Here is a 20227-nt window from a genome sequence, read left to right on the forward strand (position 1 = left end):
TCAAACTATTCACCTTGTTTTCCCAATTAAATAAGATTATTTCTATATTTCAATTATCCCACAACTAATTGGAAGTCTAGAAACAATATCATCTTTACATCTTCTAAGCCTTATTGCTATCAGATCATACATACATAGCCCTCATTACCCATATTATAGCCTTATGTTGCTTGTATACTGAGTATTATGAGATAGTATCAGCAAAATGTTGCTTGAAGATTGTGAACTGAAAGGGGATTTGCAACAGTAGGTGCTAAATAATGAAGAAAAATGGAAACTACACTCCTTTGCCTATGTAGAACATCCAGTTTATACAGTAAACATATATTTTGCATACTAGTTACTTGTGTGCTTAGGTAAACAAAGCTGACAAGAATATAAAATTTCAATGACTTAGTCTGCAATCACATTTTCATGATTTACACAATGACTAACAGTGATTCTGGCTAACGACTCTTGACCTGAGAGAATTAGACTAATTTACCTTTGCAATATGGGAGCATGAACAACATTCTTGAGGTGATATGCTGAGATAATTTTGTTATTGACAACCTTCTTCATTTGTTGCTCTGTTTAGATGTACAGAACCCAAAGATTTGTTACACCATATTTACGCATTTTCAGCATCAAAGGTGTAATCTGTATCCTTCATGATTTATGTGACCACTTTCAAAAAGTAAAAATGACAAAAACCACACAATAATGCAAAAATATATTCTACAGAGTCTAATTGAAATAAACTTTTATTTTTTTCTCATCTGGCTTAATCAGAAGCTGCTTTGCTCAGGAAGCTCAGTAAGTTAAATCTAAAGCCTTGTTTATAACTATGCTGGCGTATTTCACAGTGCCTGGGTACAGCTGTACAGTTGTAGTTGGTGTGATACTGTCACACCAGTATCTAGCAGTTTAACACACAATACCTATATATAAATAAATTAAATATTGAGTATCACTATGTACAATTGAGGCTTGAAGCACCATCTAGCTGGAGATGGACAGAACTAAAAGACCACCAAGTAGCTAAATAAAACTAGTTGATTATACTGTAAAACGTTATGATTATACTGTAAAACATTGTTATGACCCAGAGTATTGGGTCATTTCTAGCCATACTGCAGTGTGGTTGCAATATTTCTATGAATAAAATCAGCAATTAATATTTCTGAGCTGCCAAAGTCATTCTTGAATGTACTGATTTTGGATGTACTGGTTACTTACCAGGAGTACATCAAAGATGCAGCGGCATCCCCCTTGGTTAAAATAAGTTAGCAAAACTGCCTTTGCGGAGGGTTCTTGAACAGTTCATCTCCATCCCCACATTGCTAACCATTTGGAAACTTTATCTAATTAAGTTTCTTTTCAGTTGTCCTCATTAACGAGTGGACACAGTATGGAACCAAGGCAACTACAGTCAGAGGCATAGCTGCACTCTTACAAAAAGAAAGAATGTAGAACAAATACTCAGTATGAGTAGGTATCTTAACAAAATTATACAGCTGCAGTGTAGCTAAAGAAGCAGCTATACACAATATGCGGAAACTTATCTTACAGCTATTTTTACCTTTGCAGCTCGTGATGAACATTTCAGAATTAATTCCAAAACCTAAGCCAAACAGTGCACCTAAATTCCTCACCAGTCCAGCAAATGGAGTTGTGTCAATGTTTATCCAGTCTGGGTTGGCACACCACTTCTTGGCCTTTGGAACAGACCATAGCAAGTCAATATCAAGAAGCTTGAGGACTAGATAAAAGCCAAGGGCAAAGATGAAAAGAAACAAGTTTGTCTTGATGTACATTCTCAAGCTTGCTGTCTGAATAGCAGGGGTATGTTCAAATGCTTCTGCCACAAGAATGCCTGCGGATTAGAAGCTCAGTGTTACAGGGAACAACACGGTTGTACTTTGAAGAAACACTTTTTACTGTGCCCCTATAGAATTTGACTTTTGAAGACAGAAGAATATATCTATGTATTTTATATATATACATATATATCCACATACACACACACAATTTACCACTTCTGTAGTACATTACAAAACCTTTTCTCCCACTCAAAACTGCTAATTTGGAAAAAAAGAAATTAAATACCAAGCACTACATGGTTTTGATATGAAGCATACCTTAGGTCTGACCGCTTCTCCCAGATGACAACCTATCAAATACTAGATGTAAACTAGAACATTCCTTTTCCAAGAGTCCCTCACTCAAAGACTGGCCCCAGCAATGGAGAATTCAATGCCAGTTCCCACAAAGGCTTTGAGTGTTGAAGGAAAAGACACAGAACACACTTATCTTTTTTCTTACTCATTTAATCCTGGTTGTGGAAAGGGAGAGCGGGACTGCAAGCTGTTAGCCAGTGCTACCCAGGCTGCTCTGCAGCCATGAAAGAGAATGGGAGCAGGCAGCCCCCACTCTGCTCTGGTCACCCTCCTTAAAATCGGATCAATACTAAAGAGATTGTTCACAGTTTGAACTCCCTAAATACCAATTTGAAACACGTTTAAGTAACTCTGAAAAATGTACTTTAGCTTCTTAAATCACCCTGGGGAGTTTGCATGGCTAATTTGCCTTTTTCTCTGTTTTGACCAGGTCTCTGGCCCTGTGCTTGTCCACACTGCACACATGCTAGTTGGCACCTGGACATAATTTGAAGTGAACCAAACAGCTTCCTCCTGAGAACAAAGGTCAGGGCCATATAGGATCAAATTCCTCTTTGATCCCTTCCACACAAGCAGCACAGATAAAGATCAGATGCAGCCAGTACAAACCAGATAGCGCTAGTCTGTGGCAGTGTGGACATAATGCAGTCAGCATCAACTGGCACATAGACAAGGGCTCACTCCCTGAGTGAATTGCCAAGACAGCAGATACATGCTACCTTGCAAATTTTACCTTTAGACTATCATCAAATCCTTGATCTTCCAGAGGGTGCAGAGCACCACTAGAGCTGCAAGCTGAGTAGCACTGCTAAGAATCTCTTGCCGTTTCTTATACTTCATTTTTTTCAGATTTTGCATATATGTTGAAAATTAAAAATAGCAGCATTACCAGCAAATACTCCAAGAATAACTTGATGAGGGAAATGTGTTGCTATGAATACTCTCGAGATGCACACGCTGATCTGGATAATCCAAAAAATACTCCAGAGGAATGACCATGTCAGTCTAAGAGGGAAAAGGAAGATGCTTAAAAATTAAGACAAGATATCTCACCTAGTAATTTACAGCAGACCCCTTCATGTCAGGCTCATATTTTTACCAAGCAGAAGTTTACAAGTAGGGAAGTTTAGAATCAGACAATTAAAAGCTGGAAGTCAGTACTAAAACATTAACAAGAGTGGTTGCTCTTGCAGCCACATCTATGGCTGCAGGAACAGACTCCAGCAGTTTCAGGTCCAAGACACATGGTTTTAGTGATGAAAATCATCAATGGCAAGTTAAATTAGCACTAGTACCTTGAACGTATTTCTCATCATGAAGTCATACTTAAATGCAAAAGTTCAATTATTTGGTGACAGAATTCATATAATATGGGAACAACCTTGTCAGACTTGGAAAGAACAGCCATCAAAGCAATTATAATACTTCCCTACAGAGACGAGTAACATGTTACACTGAACTTTGCCAACATTATGTGCATTTGCTTTAAAATGGCGTAAGGACTACCATCAAAACAGTAAATTTATGTACTAACCAAAAGACCCAACACATAAAGACAATTAATAGAATTCAAAATTTCCAACACTGAAGATGTGATATGACCCTAAATAGGAGCTGATTCAGAGATATTGTATGCAATGACCGTGAGTTAATAAATACCAACCTATACAAATGGATAAATCCTCTTAATATTCTTTTTCTTCAGCTGAAGTAGATCATAATAAAGAGTTTGTTTTTTTTTTACAAACTGGACAGAACAGACTATGAATAATTGGTTAAAATAAGTCCATTAAAAACAAAACGTGTATATAAAGAAATATCTGTATGAGTTAGAATAATGGAAAGACACTGACCTGTGAAGGGTAACTGCTGATTTATCTTTCCATCTAACTGTGTAGCTAAGTGCTGCTGTGACCATTACATACCAGACGCAGGAAGATCCCATGGCATGTCCAGATGGGCTTCCTAGTAAAAACAAAAAGGAAATATTCAAGCTTAAAAATGATAACCGTAACGTATGTCCTACAGAAAATGTCTACTGGCAGTTACTCAGGCAGCTAATCACTTAGAAAGTGGTTAACAAAGGCTGAAAGAATGTGAGCTGCTTCTCAAAAGTTAATTTTCTCAATATGAATTTTTCAGAAGACTCATCTATACAGGATCCAGAATATTTGTCCGAAATCAAGTAGGTAATAGCTTAACCACCTTATATTGGTGTGACCTGGTATCTTGATTGGAAAGCGTTACTTAGATTTAGATTGTGATTTAAAAAATAGAGCATCTAGGGCTCTGTTAGGGCTGTAGCATGTAATGTAGAAGTTATATATGAGGATCAGATGAGATAGGTTTTGAATGGGCTACCTCATAATTAAGGGGAGCAACAGAGATTTAGCTCTTTGTAGCATTCGAAACTAAAGTACCAGTATAACTTTAGAAGGCCCTTCCAAATTGCCTTTTATCTGCTTCTCCAATTACCATGGTGTTAGCAATTGTGATTGTGATCTGTGTCTCATTAGTAATATTACAGTCCAGGTAATTCACATTTTAGGTAGTTCTGTAATAAACTTAGAAATGTATCTAAAGTGTGATGGATGAATTGTGTCTTTATGCCTTACTTTGATTTATTTTATACATTTTAAGGTGTTGTGCAACGTCTACTAGCTTGGAAACAGATTATCAGTGGAACTGGCACATGAAACAATGCTGTAACATACTGGGCTAATTGCTGTATCCACAGTAGTCTATAACAGGAAACACACTCTCATATAGAGATTGATAGTGATTTCTTTTTAGTCTGGGTATAATAATATACATGTAATTTGTTTTAATTTAACAAATCAAATTTTAATTTTACTGGAAACACAGAAGTTCCTACAACTGTGAAAATCACCAAAAACCAAAGTATGCTGCCCTGATGCAAAGCAAATCATTCCTAAAATTAATGTGTCACTTCTTTTCCCCTGTTCACCAGGTTTACATTCAACAAATTTAAATAGGGAAGGAGAGAAAATTAGATCATTGGAATCTGTCTATACCAGACTTTTACAGCTTGGCTTCCTGTGGTGACAAAAGAGAAGTAAAAGGGACAGGGTTATTTTGCTGGCAGAATAATTTTGGCTGAAGAATGTGTTATGACCCAGCACTATATAGTAGTTTGCAAAGCAAAAGAATATTTCAGTGAAGCAGTAAAGCAGAAATGTCTAGGGAGGACAAGTGCAATGATTTCTGGCTCCCTGCATTCATTTTTGGTATTCTGCTTGGTAGTATCTTTAGTACTCATGCTACCAACCCTTTTGTTATTTTCATAACAGATGTAAACTTCTAAACCTCACAACAGAACAAATGTCACTGATAAGGGAACCATAATGTTGTATATCAGCATTGGGAAAACTCCTATTTGGTGTCATCTAGGAAAATGCCATCTAGGGAAAATGCTTCATAGTTCATCTGCAAATTACCTATAAGAAATGGCATAAGCTCCACCTTAAGGTTTATGTTCTTAAAACTTTACAAATACCAGAGAAAAGATGGCTGCGGAGTTTTAGTTCAGTTCATTCCAGAAGTACAAACCAAATTCAGGTCCTAGATTGCTTGCCGTGTAGTCATATAAACAGTTCCTTCAGCTTTCCCTTTTGCTGAGCTGCAGACTGGTGTTCAGGCTATCCTAGCAATACTTGCCTTTCTCATGTCTGGCTGCTTCTCTAATCTTTTCATATGAATTGCATATTTTAAAAGTGGGTGAAGTACCATGTAGGTTCACACAATGGCTGTGTGCACCTAACAGCTGCGCTGACTGTACCGCCTCTTGTTAATGACGAACAGGTGAGTGACAGATATTGTCAATGGTCAAGGGCAAATCTGGAGGTGGGAGAAAAGATGGTCATTATAAGCCCAAATAAGGAATCGATATGACAGTGGTACCCACTGGATAGAAATGGGAATGACTTGTTACTTCAGGAAGAAAGTAACAAGAAGAAAGGCCTTCTGGTTCAATGAATCAAAATGAAACACACCGACTGGTTCCTTAGCCAGGGCTTGGAATTACATGGTGCTGAATGGGCTCAGTTCTGAAGGCTTTTGAAAAGATCTGAAGGACTTTAATACTGTGGGTTAGGTCCCAAATTAATTTACTTGAAACAGCCTGCAGATCACATATAGACCATGCATTATTAAACCCTGCCTGATACAAGGGCTTAAGCTTCTCGTTCACAATTACAATGGGATATAATGCAGGATATTGTTAACAAAATACAGCTCTGCAAAGCACTTACTTAAAAGCTTGCAGTGGTATTGATGTGGCACAAAGCACATTCATCTCCACAGTCAATATTTTCTTGTACAATGAATTAAACTAAATTCAGTCAGTTAGCTCCAAGTAAGTTTACCTTATTTCACATATTCGGGTTGCATAAACAAGCCCATTTAACTTCAGCAGTATTGCATTTGAGTTCCACAGAGCAGACAATGAGATATAAAAAGTGAAAACACATTGAAAAGGTACATTTTTTAAAAGAATTTTTTTTTTCCATATATTTGTACACATACACCACCACCCCCACCCCCCACCCCACTCCTCCTTCAGTGCCAGTGTCTGGTTCTGGGAAGAGGGGTTCCATTTTCCACTTGTGATTCATTACATGATCGATTGTTGATACTGTTGTTATTTACACTGAACCACCTACTAGTTTTTGTGGTTTGAATAATTCTTGCAATAATGCACAAGGCCTCAAACTCAACAGACCCCTGCTCTGCTCTGGAACACTGTTAAACAATGTGGAATTTCTCTCCCCAAGCTGATGTCATTGGCACTGCGACTGTTCCTAAAAGTGACCTCACAAAGCAGGTGAATCACTCTTTCTGAACCTATGACACAAGTTTTGTGAAAATTCCTTTCCAATACGCTGGTTCATTCTAGTAGGAGTTATGTTCAAAGCAATCCCCCTCCCTTGCACTGTTTAAAGGCCATGAAGTAAACATTCTTGTCATACAGCAATCAAATACCTATCGCATTTTATTTCCTTTTTCTCTTCCTGTGTTTTGGTGCTATTTTAAACACGAGCTCTGAGATTTAAGATCTTCATAAGTCACATCCTCTCCCCCGAAAAGCCACTATCTCTATTCAATGTACCAATGTAATCTCCGACATTTCTTACCTGGTCCAGTTTCACATGTAATAGGAAACTGTTCAAGGCATGGGCTTGACTGATTGGGGTAAATCATTGTTTCTTGCACCCACCAGTATGGGCGATGGCCAAATAAAATCCTGACAAAAAAATAAAATAAAATTAACCAGCAATGCAGTAAAGAGATTTTTATATAAGAAGGCCTCAGCAAAGCATGATAAATAATCTTACAATGAATATGAAGAGCTATATTGCCAAAACTATTTTGTAATAGTTCTATAGATTCTTCTTGTCTTATCAAAATGTCATTTCAAACATATCTTAAATATCTTCATTGTGAATTCCTGTTCTATAATTACAGGGGAAAGTCTATTAGTACATTATTCACAGAAAGTTTTCTAAACTTGAGGCACACATAGTAACTATCATCAATAATACTAGATTTTAAAATAAATCCAACTTCTTACCATTTAAATATGAGGTTGAACCAATCACCAATGACTGCCACCCATATCATTTTAGTACCAACCACTTGGTTGAGCTGAAACCAAAGAGGAAAATAAATTGAGAATATATTCCGGGGATCGCCAACATGTGACATAAAATTAAGGAAATCCTGGTAAGCCCTGTAGTCCCTCTGTAAATGCTGAATGATAAGCACGCCATTGCTATGAAGGAGATCCATCTTAATGGATTAAACTGTACTTGAAATATAGTAAAGTTCCTTTAATCTTAAATTTCTAATGATAGAGAATGAGAACCATGGAGGGGAGCTATTAAAAAGTGAGAGAAGGTGATTGACGTTGCCTTTATATTGTATCGGCGTGGTGTACCCAGCCATTCCTGGAACACGTGGCTCCAAGTCTCTGGGAAAGCACGAGTCTGTCAGCACTGGAAAGCTTTTCTGTTTGCAAATTTTAATTGGAGGAAACTAAGTGAAGTACATGCTGAGCAGCAGCAAATTGTGGGGAAAGTTTTGTGGAAACACAATGCATGACTTATGCAATCCTTTGTATGAACAGTTGGAACATGTTTGCTTGAATTTTTTCACAGTTCATTTCTCTGCAGGATGGACATTAGTAATGTGTATACTTCATTAAGTGTTGCTTGTATAAAGGACAGAAAGAATACACAAATAATTGGTCTTTGCAGAACTGTCATTAAAGCTGTACATTTCACTTTGAAATAGAATTTGGCTACCATGCTGCATCTAATACTTTGCACAACACATTTTCAGTCATGGAAAATACAACCAGCATCCATATATCAACTGAGCTGTTGAGCTCTAGATTCTTTTTTAAAGCAGCAATATTCTCAAAGCACTGAAAAACAATTGTTTCCTTCATACAAGAAGCCACGTTAATCCAGGGCACAATGCAGATGAAGTCTCTGAGTCACCTCATTCAGTATCACCATTCTCAGGCATTGCTTACATGATGCAAGTCCTACATACCTCTGCCAGGATGAGCTGAAGCCTGACCTACTGCAGTCCCTCTTCTTGCTGCCCAGCCTAGCAGAAATGAGACCTGCTTCGCAAACCAGAGCAAGGTTGGGAACAGATGATTATGAGTATTTCCCTGAAGTATTCCCAAGTGAAGCACTTGGGTACTCCAGGGCAAACAGCCAAGAAGAAACTGAGAATCTGCCAGATAGCAGGATTTTAAGAGTATACAGCAAATAATGTATTAGCACATCAGATTTATCAATATTAGTACTAATAACTGTAGCATAGAAAAAGATTGTGTCCATTTTTGAGGTGTCTACATGAAAAACTTTTTGCCACGAGATTAAATGGATACGAAAAGTCTGATGATACCATCATCTGATATCATCGGAGTGGCAAGAGGAAACCTTCAGTTCTTTATCAGGCTCTAATATTCAGACATATTCATATCTTCTATTAAACGTTATCTGTGTATCTGAAACAATTAAAATCAGAAAACAAAAGCAGCTGCATATATGCACTGCGGACTTCCCTACTGCTTTCTCCATGGCACTTAAAGCTAAACTATACAAGCCGTGGAGGCAAAGATATGAACTACTTAACTGTTTTTGCTGAAGAGAGACTTAACGGCTTAACAGGACTTTATGATGTGTGGTCAGGGAAGTCACATGGAAACATTAAGTAGATTCAACAAATAAGGCATGATAATTAAATGGACTTAGAAGACCTCTCTTCCTGACACAATCTCACATTTACTTTGGCTACACACATTTACTTTAGCTATTAATAGTCTGTTTTTAGAAAGTTTTTAGCAGATTTAAATCCTATATGTTTATTGCTACCAGTTGGATTGAGCCACGAAGAAAACCTTAAAGTTAAAAAGAGATTTAAAATTCTATGCACTGTTTCTGAATAACTACTACAATATTTTTCTGGACATTGACTGAATTATTCACTTCAACTGGTATCACCTGATTTCAAGGAAAACCCTTCCAAACCCAAAATTTCAGGATATTTCAACAATAAATATTTCCTAGCTTTTTAGCTGCATATGGGGAAGTTTGTTTCTTGCTAAACTGTATAGCTTATAGCTTTTCAGGGTGTCCAGCAAGGGATCTGTCATATAAATGAACTGATGGAATTAATTTTCCCTCTCCCAGTTCTTTTCCAAGAACTTACTTGTTTAGAAACATCTCTCTCAAATAAATTTTAATACCTTATTACTAGAGAAAATGTCACTTTGCTGCATTTCCCCTTTTTTTGCTGCAAAAGTATCCCTCCTTTAAATAGGATTTAAAACAACAACAATAAAAATCACTCTTTTACACATGTCTGGGTTTAGTATGCCAAAATGTGGATAATCTGAGGTTTTCTTCTGGTTTTCAGTCTAGTTTATAAAGAATAATTAGTTTTAAACATGAGTGTAAAAGTCAAGTCAGTCGGTGGCTGAGTAACAGTCATCTTCTAGTACTTAGTTAAAACATTAACTGTAATGAGGTTAAGTCTAAATAACTGTTGTTCTGTTAGGAAAAATATTTTGCAATAAGTAAGTTTCCATCAAGATACAATTTAATGTCCTCAGGAGAGTCTACCAAGTAATAAAATAGATCACTTTCCAGTCCTTCTTTAATGCCACCATTGTTACTCAATAGCATCAGAAAAATTCCCTCTCTGATGCAGGATGTGTAGAAGCATTGCAATAACTTTTTGCATGTTTGTTTTATTTATAAATATAAAACCACCCACTCATGTGATCCACTGGGATGGTGCTGCATCTGCTCAGAATGAACTATTCTTCAGACAGAACCAGTCAGGCACACTTTGGTTCTCCAGAAACTTTAATAAAATGTTTGAAGGTACGTCTTGGCAATGTTTCAGTAAAGTAACCTCTTTTAGTATAAATGCTAAAGGTCTCCTGATATAAATTTTCATTTAAAGATTTTGCTGCTGATTTATATGCTGCTAATTATCCTTCTGCTTAGATAGAAAGATAAGCACCTTAGATATAATGAAGACTAACAGCTAACAGCAAACATAAATAAGCTTTAATTTTCTCCTACGTTCTGTTTCAGAGGCTCCTACATCCACATCTCAAGACATACCAGAGGAGTCATGTTTGTAAAAGATGTTTAAACACAGCCCCCCCACCCCCCAATCTACAAAACAGAAAGCAGGAAGTTTTTGGAAGAGGTAAGTAGGTTTCCGTGAGAGAGGCAGTTCAGGATGATGTTCTCATTGTGCCTGGAAGCACTCATGATCCTGCTTCATCCAAGAGGCAATCAACAACTGACATGTGAGTCATCTCTTGCCCTGCCTGTGATATTTGGCAACCTATAAAAGTCTGAGATGCTAAAGACTTTCCTAGCTCTAATAACCAGCAGGGAAAAAATGGCGAAACATGTCTTGAAATACTATATTTAATAACTCACAAAGGAGAGTTAAACTAACAAAGGAGAAATACTTCCTCAATAGGCTTCTCCCCCCTCCTTTTCTATGCAAAGCACCGCAAAATGCTTCTGTAATAGACTTAGTATTTCAAAGTCACTTCAGATAATATATGAAATGAAACTATTTGCTATATTTTAGTACATGGAATTGCAAGGAAAACTAGTGATCTGTACAAAATGGTCAGAATGTGTATGCAATTAAATTTTTAAATCAAAGCTTTGCCTTGTTTTGATATTATAGAACCAAAGTTTGGCTTTCACATGATCAAATGAGTTCTTAGTGCAAAGCAAAAACCTTTAAAATGCTATCTGTTCATATAAAGAGTTTTTAATTTATTGATATTTTCTTGATTTATTTTATTTTCCAAGACATACAAAACCAGAGACTATCCAAAACTTTATATATTCCTGGTAATAATGTAGAAACAAGAATCATGTTGATGATCCACTGAAGGGAGGATAAAATGTTTACAGCTGCTTTACACCTACACATTAGAGCAAATATTACATAACGAATATCAGATGTTGTTAAGCAAATGTTTGCAAGGGAAGGAAAAGCCATCAAAGCAAACATTTTCTAAAACACTGTTAATGGAGGCCTATGTACCAGGCCTAACTTTCTGGTACATTATGCTTAGTTAATTGAACAATAACATTAATTTCCACATCAGTGTTTTCATTGGCACTGGACCAGCTACAAGGATTAACTAGCAATTCAGTAAGTTCAGAAGCAGACACTGCACACAACAGCTGACAGCTGTTTTCCCAGGTATGAATATTTTCCAAATGGAACACTGAGAAGATACATCTTAATTTTAGATTTAGGAAGAGAAGAATCTTTCAAGAAGCTCTTTCTTTCTTTCCATATTTCATTCCCTCAAGCATTCCCTATTGGATGCAGGTAGCCCTAGTTAAGGTCAGGCTTCTTTAGGGTTGGACTGACCAGTAGAGGTTTAGCAAACGTTAACATGAACCAGTTCCTTTCTCTTGGTTCTACCACCTTAATCTAATCTTTCCTACTTACTATACTGTCATTATTCCTTGCTATAAAGTTAACTACGCAAATACAGGAAACAAACAAAACTTGTTTGCAATATAATAACTGCCAGACCTTAATACTTGTTTATATTTGTGTGTGTTCGTATGTGTAAAAGTGTAAATGATACAAACAATGCATGAAATAATACAATTCTGGCATGTTCATGAAAAAGTCACACCTAAGAAATTCTAGTTATTATAATTTTAAGTATGGAGAGCTAATTTTTAGAAATCACGAGCAACCTAGAGTTTAATAGTGAATAAAAATCCTTCAAGTTCCATAAACTGCAAGCAGAAATGGAGTCTGGACCCATATGGGTAACAACCTCCACTGTGGTTTTTTTGTTCCCTTTCCAATAAGATCACTGCCTAATTTGTTGCCATTCTCTAACCCCTGAAACTAGCCCTATGCCAACCATAGCCCAGTGAGGTCAGAAACCTGCCAAGAGAAGTAGCTGAGTCTGTTTATTAGCACCAGCTCTTCAATTTTGTGTTCCCTTAGCAGTTTCCACCTAAGGTGCAGTAGCTCTCCAACCCTGAACTATAGCTCTCAACTACCCCTTAACCCAGCACTGGAATAGCCCAGTATGGACTTTGAGCTAGCAATAAAATAAAGCAACAGATCTTTCCTGGCAATAGCCTGCCCTTCAGTTTGATTGTGGGTTAACTGTCACCCTGCTGCTTTCGATGTACATCTCGGAACCTTAAGTTTAACCAAGTACCCTAGGGTTAAGAGCTGGCAAATGCAGAAAAGGGGTATGTGGTACAGTTACATTGTCTCCAGCAAAGCTCATAGTGCTAGAAATAGGGTAAATCGCTGTTGAAACTTTCTCCCATCCATGAGTACCCTGTGGCTTGATATGACAGACATTTAGAAAAAAACATTTCAGAACAAGTGTCTGAGCTAGAGTTACGGTAAGGTTAGGTGCCAGCATTTCTTGCTACGGAGCCTCTTGAATTAGACCTAACAGAACATTTAAGAAGCATATGACCTGGCCTAGTTTGGGTCATGAGGCCACATTTCTGTTTGTGGTTGGTAAAAGCTCTCAGTTTCAACAGAAAACTAGTATCTGCTAAAATCACCATGCTTCATTTAAACATGCAGTTGATAAGCTGATTGTGGAGAGAGTTCATAGTGGGAAAGTAAGGTTGAGGATACGTTACACTGTAAGTTCATGTCTCTAGAAAACTCTGAGGAAGGACAGCAAAATCAGTCAGAAAAAAGGTCAGTTAAGGTGTGGATTGTGCTAGTAAATGTCACAGGCTGTATTTAGTCTTTGGCTGGTGAAAGTCTAAAACAAAGGAATAGGACTAATGAAATCTAGAGAAACTTCACTGTTGAAAAAAGATACCTAACATTTTGGAGCTAGTGCCAGCTACTGTGGGGTGAACCTATTATCTATGTTAACAAAAGGATTCAGAAGAGCCCAGACTGAAGAGCCGATCAAAAGATTAGGGATTAGAATTCAGGATTTGTTCAGATTAGTTGAACTTGTATTTGCTAAACTCCAGTGGCTGGGAAAACTTTGTGTTCAGAAAGTTATGAGCTCAAATAACAAAGGCTAGCGATATCAGGGGCAACATTTAAACTTTATACTGGCAGCATTCTGTTGGCTAGGTTTAAGGTCTGATTGGGAAAAACAGAGAAATGGTCCTAGTTAAAAAAAAAGCCATAAGGTATAGGCTCCATGACGCCCAAATTTATATGTGGCTAGGTAATCATCCTTGAATGAGCCCAACTTCAGTACATTTATCTGAAGCAGGTAAGAAACAGTGGTCTAATAATTAGCTTTAGGACTACATGCTGAGGAAACTGAAATCTGGAGGTGTCTGCATCAAATGAGACAGAAATACAGTTGGGCAGAAGTGCTATCCACTAGTAGTTACAGTTTATACAAGAATAATGCAACTAATAGTTGGTGGTCTCAGCTGAGACTTTGCTTTGGGTCCCGTGGTGGGGGTGTGAAAGAGTAATTAATGCTTTCAGACAGCAATCCTCAAAGCTTTATTAAGTTTACATTATTCTGAAATCACCTGAACAGCACTGAATTAAATTAAAGCTGGGAGAAGTTAATTAGCTATAGTAACAAAATGATTAGCAAGTAGCTTCCATGATAAACTGAATGCTGGTACCTGGGATCACAAACTAGTGCTTATCCAGAGCCAAAAGGGAATATACCCAGCTGGAGGAAAATCAGGCACGGTGCCATAAGGAGGACGTTCACGATGCCAGAGGCTGATGACAAGTGTTTGACTGGGCACGGGCAGGGCTGCTGTATTGTGGTTATGTTCATATCAAAAAGGACTGCAATTACCTCTGCGTGTCAGCCTCCTACCATAAAGATCTACCTGAAAGATTAAGGGTAAATTTTTATGATTTACCTATCATAAAGATAGGTTAATGGCTCCACACTCATGAGAGAATTCAGGCTTGGGGAATTAAAAAGACAATTGAGGAATGTCACAAAACTAGGCTACCCCAGGCACGTTCCGTGAATAAACTCAACGTTGGAAACAAGTTCCAGCTTCAGAGGAGCGCAAAGGAGCTAGCCTGCTCCCCAGTTCGAGCCCGGCTTCATTAACCGCGGGACAGTAAATCGCCCAAACCGCGCCAGGCCTTTCACCTCCACCGGCCCCGCGCCCCGGCGCCGCAGACAGCCCAGCCGCCGCCCTCTCAGCCGGCCCTGAGGAAACGTCTCAACCCTAACCGGCATTTCCCCGGGGAAGGAGAACGACTCACAGCTGCCTCTCCCTCGCGGCACCGGCACCGACCGCCGCCGCAAGCCCCCAGGGGCTCCGCAGCTGCGCCGCCCAGCCCTGCCCGCCATGGCGGCTCCGCCTCGCCCCGGGGGGGCGGCGAACCGTTACCGCGGCAACGGCGCCGGCAGCTCCCAGCTCGCCCCGCGGCTCGAGCGGCGGCAGGAAGCACGGCCGAGCCAATCGGCGGCGCGCTTGTTGCGAGGCGGGCGAGAGGCGGCGCCCGGTTAGAGGAGCAGCCGTTGGGGAGGCGGGAAGGCGCGGGCGGTTTGAAAGCCGGGGGACGCGTTCGGCCTCGGTGCGTCGCCTCCCGCCCTGCCCCGCTCCCCCGGGCAGGGCCGCTGCGTGCGGGGCTCGGCAGGCGCCACCGCCCCGGGGCGCCGCTGGTTCGCGGGGCCGGAGAAGGGGGAAACTCCCCATCCGCCCCTCGGGCCGCGCTGCGGGCGTGGGGAGGGGGCCCCGGCTGGGTGCGAGCCCCGCGGCGGGACGGCGAAGGGCTGCGGGCGCCCCGGCGGCAGGAGGGCGCGGGGCTGCCGGGGGCTGCCGGCACGCTGGAAGCGGCTGTCGGTACCGTGGCGGTCCCCAGCGCAGCGCAGGGCCTCCCCCTGGCGCAGGTAACCCATCGCCGGTGGAGTAGCGAAAGAAACGTAGCTGCCGCTGCTCCTGCTTATTGTGGTGATGGTAACGACAAAAACCAAGTTGCGGGAAGAGGTCTTAACAACCACCCGAGGGGCTAAGAACAGCCCTCAACGTTTATCCTGTCATTGTGAGTTACAACTGCTGCAGTCGTCTTGTGTGTCTTGACTCTGTTCGTTTACGTGTTCGTTGCAGCACTATGGCTAATGTAAAGACGGAAGATGAAATAATCCTCTTTGAAAGAGAAATGAAAGAGTTTTGGACCAAATTAAAAAGCGTTTATGGCACCGAACAGATCAGTCAGACTTTAGCGCTGAGAGATTCGTGCAAGGAGTCCATAAAAGTGCTTTCAGGTAAAACGGTTCTATGCACCCGTTAGCTCTACAGCTTCCAAGTTATCACCAAACTTCTTCAGATAACTGAAATAACTTTCCGTTGCAGAGAAGTGGTCCAAGAAGCTGAAAGAAGGGGACCTGATGATTGATAAAATTCAGGAGTATAGAAATGGTACAGTATGATGTTCTACTTATTGTGTCTAAAGGTTCTAACATTAATGTAATAGAGCTGAATAATATGTTTAACTTCCTATTTTAAAAGGTAAAGAACCTCAGAATGAAGACAGAATTAAACCCAAACATATTAGGTTGGTTACAGGATGTAAATTCCAAGTTAAAAGCAATTTGTTGGGAAACTTAGTTGATGATGCAAAAAGATAAAGGTCTGGTTGAAGTTCTCTGTATAGTGGGGTTTTGGAGCTTAAGTAGTTAAAACAACAAAGTACCAGAACTTGCCGACTGCAATAGGAAAAGTAAATCAAATTGCTTAGTGAAGTTAAATATTGTGAGGTTACTTATGCCTCTTCCATGTCAGTAATAGAATACAGTCAGCCTATCAATCTAGGATTAACTTCCCTGAATCTTGGAGTTAAACTTCAGAATATCAGATAAAAATAATTGCAACTCTAATATCACTCAGTGTTTCCATTCCTTGCTTTCTGTCAAATTATTTGACTGGACAGGATCCACCATCCTCCTGCTTTGAAGATGTATATAGTGCTGGTACCACGAACAAATTACTGTTTGTAATACAATGTTTTAATACTAATGATTGAAGTATCAGAGGAGCTCCCTACGTAATAGCTTCTCTTTTGATTAATTTACACTATAACTTTTATTTGATGCTTTTAGCATAGTTATGCTGACTTCTGTCTCTTCAGCTGAGATAGCATGCATTTCACTAGGTTTTATTCAGATAAGTCATCTCAAACTATATAGGTAAGTACTAAATAGCAGGGACCTAATTAATCACCCGTATTTGTTCATATTTTCTTGCCTCCTTTCAGAGATTCTCCAGCAGAGCCAACGCGTATCAGAAAATCAAGAGCATTTGACAGAAATAAAATCTAATGTAAATCAAGAAGAAGAGCAGAAGAAGGGCTTGACTGACAGCATCCAAGAGCTTAAAGAAGAGTTGATGAAGAAAAAGGAAAGTAAGTAAGCAAAGGATAAGACATAAATTTTCTTAATGAGAGGACAAATTGTTTTCAACAATTGTTCTTGGTGGGCTTTTCTACTGTTGTAAATATTTTTTAATGTGCTTTATTCACCTTTACTTTGATATTTATGCTGGCTTTTAAAATTCTAGTAATATCTTCTAAAAACAAAGCCACTAAGGAGAGAGTGGAACGACTATGCAAGTCTAAAGTATTGTTTGAAGAGCGGCTTGGATTGGAGATACGCAGAATTCACAGTAAGTTTCTGTAGTTTCCATAGTTTCCATGTGCAGTGATACAGTGTGGTTAATGTTGGATTGTGCAGTGAAGAACATAATAGTTTACACAACTGAAGAATTGTCTTAGCCCAGGTATTACCATTGTATCTCAAATGGCAAAATATGGTATGTTAAAATGCATTTGTCTTTCAAAGAGATTGGGGTTGCTTTATTTCTAAGTGTTCTAGGAATGTTAATTGAAACTGTAGCTTCATATTGTGATTTTTAGTCATTATTGTGACTCTCCAGGAGAGGTTAATGGTGTTAATTAGTCTGTTTGTGTTTGCTTTAGATGAACAATTACAGTTTGTATTCAGACACATTGACCACAAAGATCCTGACAAGCCATATGTGTTTACCCTTTCCATAAATGAACAGGGAGATTATGAAGGTATGTGAATTTTGAATACTGAAGCAAGAGGACAGAATCTGATGCCCCTATTTGAAAAAAGGGGGAAAGGAGTAAAGTGCAGTTTAGCTGTAAATTTATCTTCTAATTTCTGAATGAAAAAAATCTTGCAATGGCAATGTATTTTTTTAAGGAAGTTTCTCTTGTTAATTTATATGAAAGTACAACTGTTTATCTCCACTCCATTTGTGGAGTTGTTGTTTACTTTGTATCAAGCAAAGCAGGAGAGAGAAGAGATACACAGAGTTAGACAGATAGATGCTTCAGTTTATAGTTTGTTGCTTCTTCTCTTTATGCTAGAGTGAATGTTTATGCTGACAGGCATCTTTCAACCTGTTTGAGAAGCCTAGAGGGCAGAAAAAACTAAGTTACCCACTATTGTGGGGGAACTCTTACAGTTGTGTGACATAGGAAAAAGATTAAAACTTGAAATCCAGCATTCCTATTCTGTGAGGGTACAGCCTTTCAGATCTTAAAGCTGGTTTTGCAATACAGATCTTACTTCTGTTGCAAAGAACAGCAGTGGTAATTTCAGTACTGGGCTGAGTAGCTTCTAGATGGATGCCATTGTTGCTCTTCTGTGACTCTAGGTATGGACTGAATAGATTTCTGGTTTTACTAATTCAAATCTAAACTGTGCTGAAGTTAAAAGCTTATCGCATGCTGGGCTACATTGGTTTACAGTCTGCCTGCCTGCAGAGGAACAAAAACGTTTAGGAATGTGTTTCAATTCTTGAGCAGATTATAGGTTACTGGGAATTGCTGTAACAATTCAAGCAGGAGCACAGCACTGAGTGGGAGGTCTGGAAAGAAAAAAAAAAAGTATGCTCTTTGAGGCTTTGTCTTTGCTCAAAGAAAATTATTTAATAGGCTACTCAAAAATACTGGAGGAAGCTAAAACATACAAAGATAACAAACTACATTTGTATTTCATAAGCATGGAAAAACACCAATATTGTGTGTTGTTTTTTTTAATAATAGTCTAATCTTTGGAAAATTTGTGTCATTTTAGTGACTTCCTGTACTCCTCCTCTGGACTGTATAGCAGAGTTCCAGCTCAAAGTGAGAGAAACTAACAATTTTTCTGCATTTGTTGCCAACATCCGGAAAGCTTTCACTGCTCTATCTTATAAATAGTCTGCATGAAACTAGTTTATACCTCTTTTCTAGCTGTAGAGCACTCCTTTCCTTCATTCCTTCCTGTATTGTGAAAGTATGTATTTATCCATTTCTTACTCTAATTTCTAAATAAAGAAAAATAATGAAAACTGTATTTTAGTCCACTGTTATCTACAGACATTTTGGATCATTCTTTGAACAACAGTATAATCAACTATTTCCTTAACTGAATGTCTTCAGACATGTAAATTTTTATCCAATAGCAAGTAGCTTAATGATGTAATGATCTCTATTTAGCTACCTCAGGAAGATACTAAAGTACTTTCTGTAATTTATGTCTCTCTTCCAAAGGCATAGAAGTGTCTTTCAGCTTTGTGTGTGGTTGGAATAGGCCTGAAACCTACCAAAATAATGTGCTGGAACTCAGCAGTTACTTCAGTCACCTGTGTCACAGGTCACTATCTTAACTTTTACCCTGTCTTGTACTCTCCAGTGTTATCACTCACTTTCATGCATGTAAATGGTTGTTTTTCTTTTGGTCTGTTAAACTATGTATTTTGCTGCCTACTCCAGATTCTTGTCTGGATGCCTATTTCTGTTGTTGGTAATAATACCATTTGACATGCATGCTATTCTTGAATAAAGCTCTTAATAGGAGCAAGTAGGAACTTTGTATTGATTTGATGAGAAATCCTAGAGATCTGAAATAGAACCTCTCTGTAGCCCAGAGGTTCCTGGCTCCCGAAACACCCAGCTGGGCAGAAAAGCTGGCCTGAAACTTGAACTGCAGTAGTGAATGAGTAACACTCCTAAGATTACCAGCCTTAGTGTTTTACTGGGGATGTTTTAGAACAGACTAGTCACTTTGCTTTATTACATAAAGCATGTTGCAGTCAAGGACTATTTATCATTGTCATTGGAAATCTTAAGACATGGCAAAGCCTGGAGTATAATGTATTAAAGTATGAAAAATACTAGTTACAGATAAATCATCTGCGTATCTTGCAGCTTATCAGGAAGACTATTATGGTCACAGTACTCAGCTTTGATTAAAACTATTTTTTTCTATCTATCTTATTTATAAAGCCTTTTCCTTTTCACAAAATATTTAAATAGACAGCTGCAACAAGAAAGAAAACTTAATGTGATAATGTAACATAATTCAAATAAAATCTTACTAAATTAAGTCCTGGAACTTCTAGAGAAGTGAATTGAAAACTAATGACGGTCCTTCTCAAAACACAAATATAGAAGTACAGAAAAATGAAATATAGTGTAAAAATATCCAACACTTGGAAAACCCGGTGAAAAAGTGTTTAGAATTC

The 20227-nt window shown here is 38.7% G+C and overlaps 2 protein-coding genes across 3 annotated transcripts; one reads left to right on the plus strand and one right to left on the minus strand.

Annotated features, from left to right (window-relative positions):
• Positions 1-294: 294 nt before the first annotated feature.
• Positions 295-14852, minus strand: G6PC2 (glucose-6-phosphatase catalytic subunit 2). 2 transcript variants are annotated; one of them, XM_075028524.1, is made up of 6 exons: positions 14345-14852; positions 7750-7823; positions 7313-7422; positions 4013-4124; positions 3049-3164; positions 295-1855 (listed from the first exon to the last, which is right to left on the minus strand). In XM_075028524.1, exons 2-6 carry the CDS (start codon positions 7797-7799, stop codon positions 1344-1346), a joined length of 900 nt encoding a protein of 299 aa, XP_074884625.1. In that variant the 5' UTR covers positions 7800-7823; positions 14345-14852; the 3' UTR covers positions 295-1343. The 2 variants fall into 2 exon arrangements, with proteins under 2 accessions (XP_074884625.1, XP_074884624.1); XM_075028523.1 differs by lacking the exon at positions 14345-14852 and having other exon boundaries at positions 7750-8194.
• A 286-nt stretch (positions 14853-15138) lies between these two features.
• SPC25 (SPC25 component of NDC80 kinetochore complex) lies at positions 15139-19067 on the plus strand. Its single transcript, XM_075028525.1, has 7 exons — positions 15139-15266; positions 15800-15957; positions 16046-16111; positions 16947-17093; positions 17249-17353; positions 17667-17765; positions 18796-19067. The coding sequence occupies exons 2-7, from the start codon at positions 15804-15806 to the stop codon at positions 18918-18920; spliced, it is 696 nt and encodes a 231-aa protein (XP_074884626.1). The 5' UTR covers positions 15139-15266; positions 15800-15803; the 3' UTR covers positions 18921-19067.
• The last annotated feature ends 1160 nt before the right edge of the window (positions 19068-20227 follow it).

The sequence above is a fragment of the Buteo buteo genome, chromosome 5, assembly GCF_964188355.1.
Source record: "Buteo buteo chromosome 5, bButBut1.hap1.1, whole genome shotgun sequence".
Taxonomy (NCBI): Eukaryota; Metazoa; Chordata; class Aves; order Accipitriformes; family Accipitridae; genus Buteo; species Buteo buteo.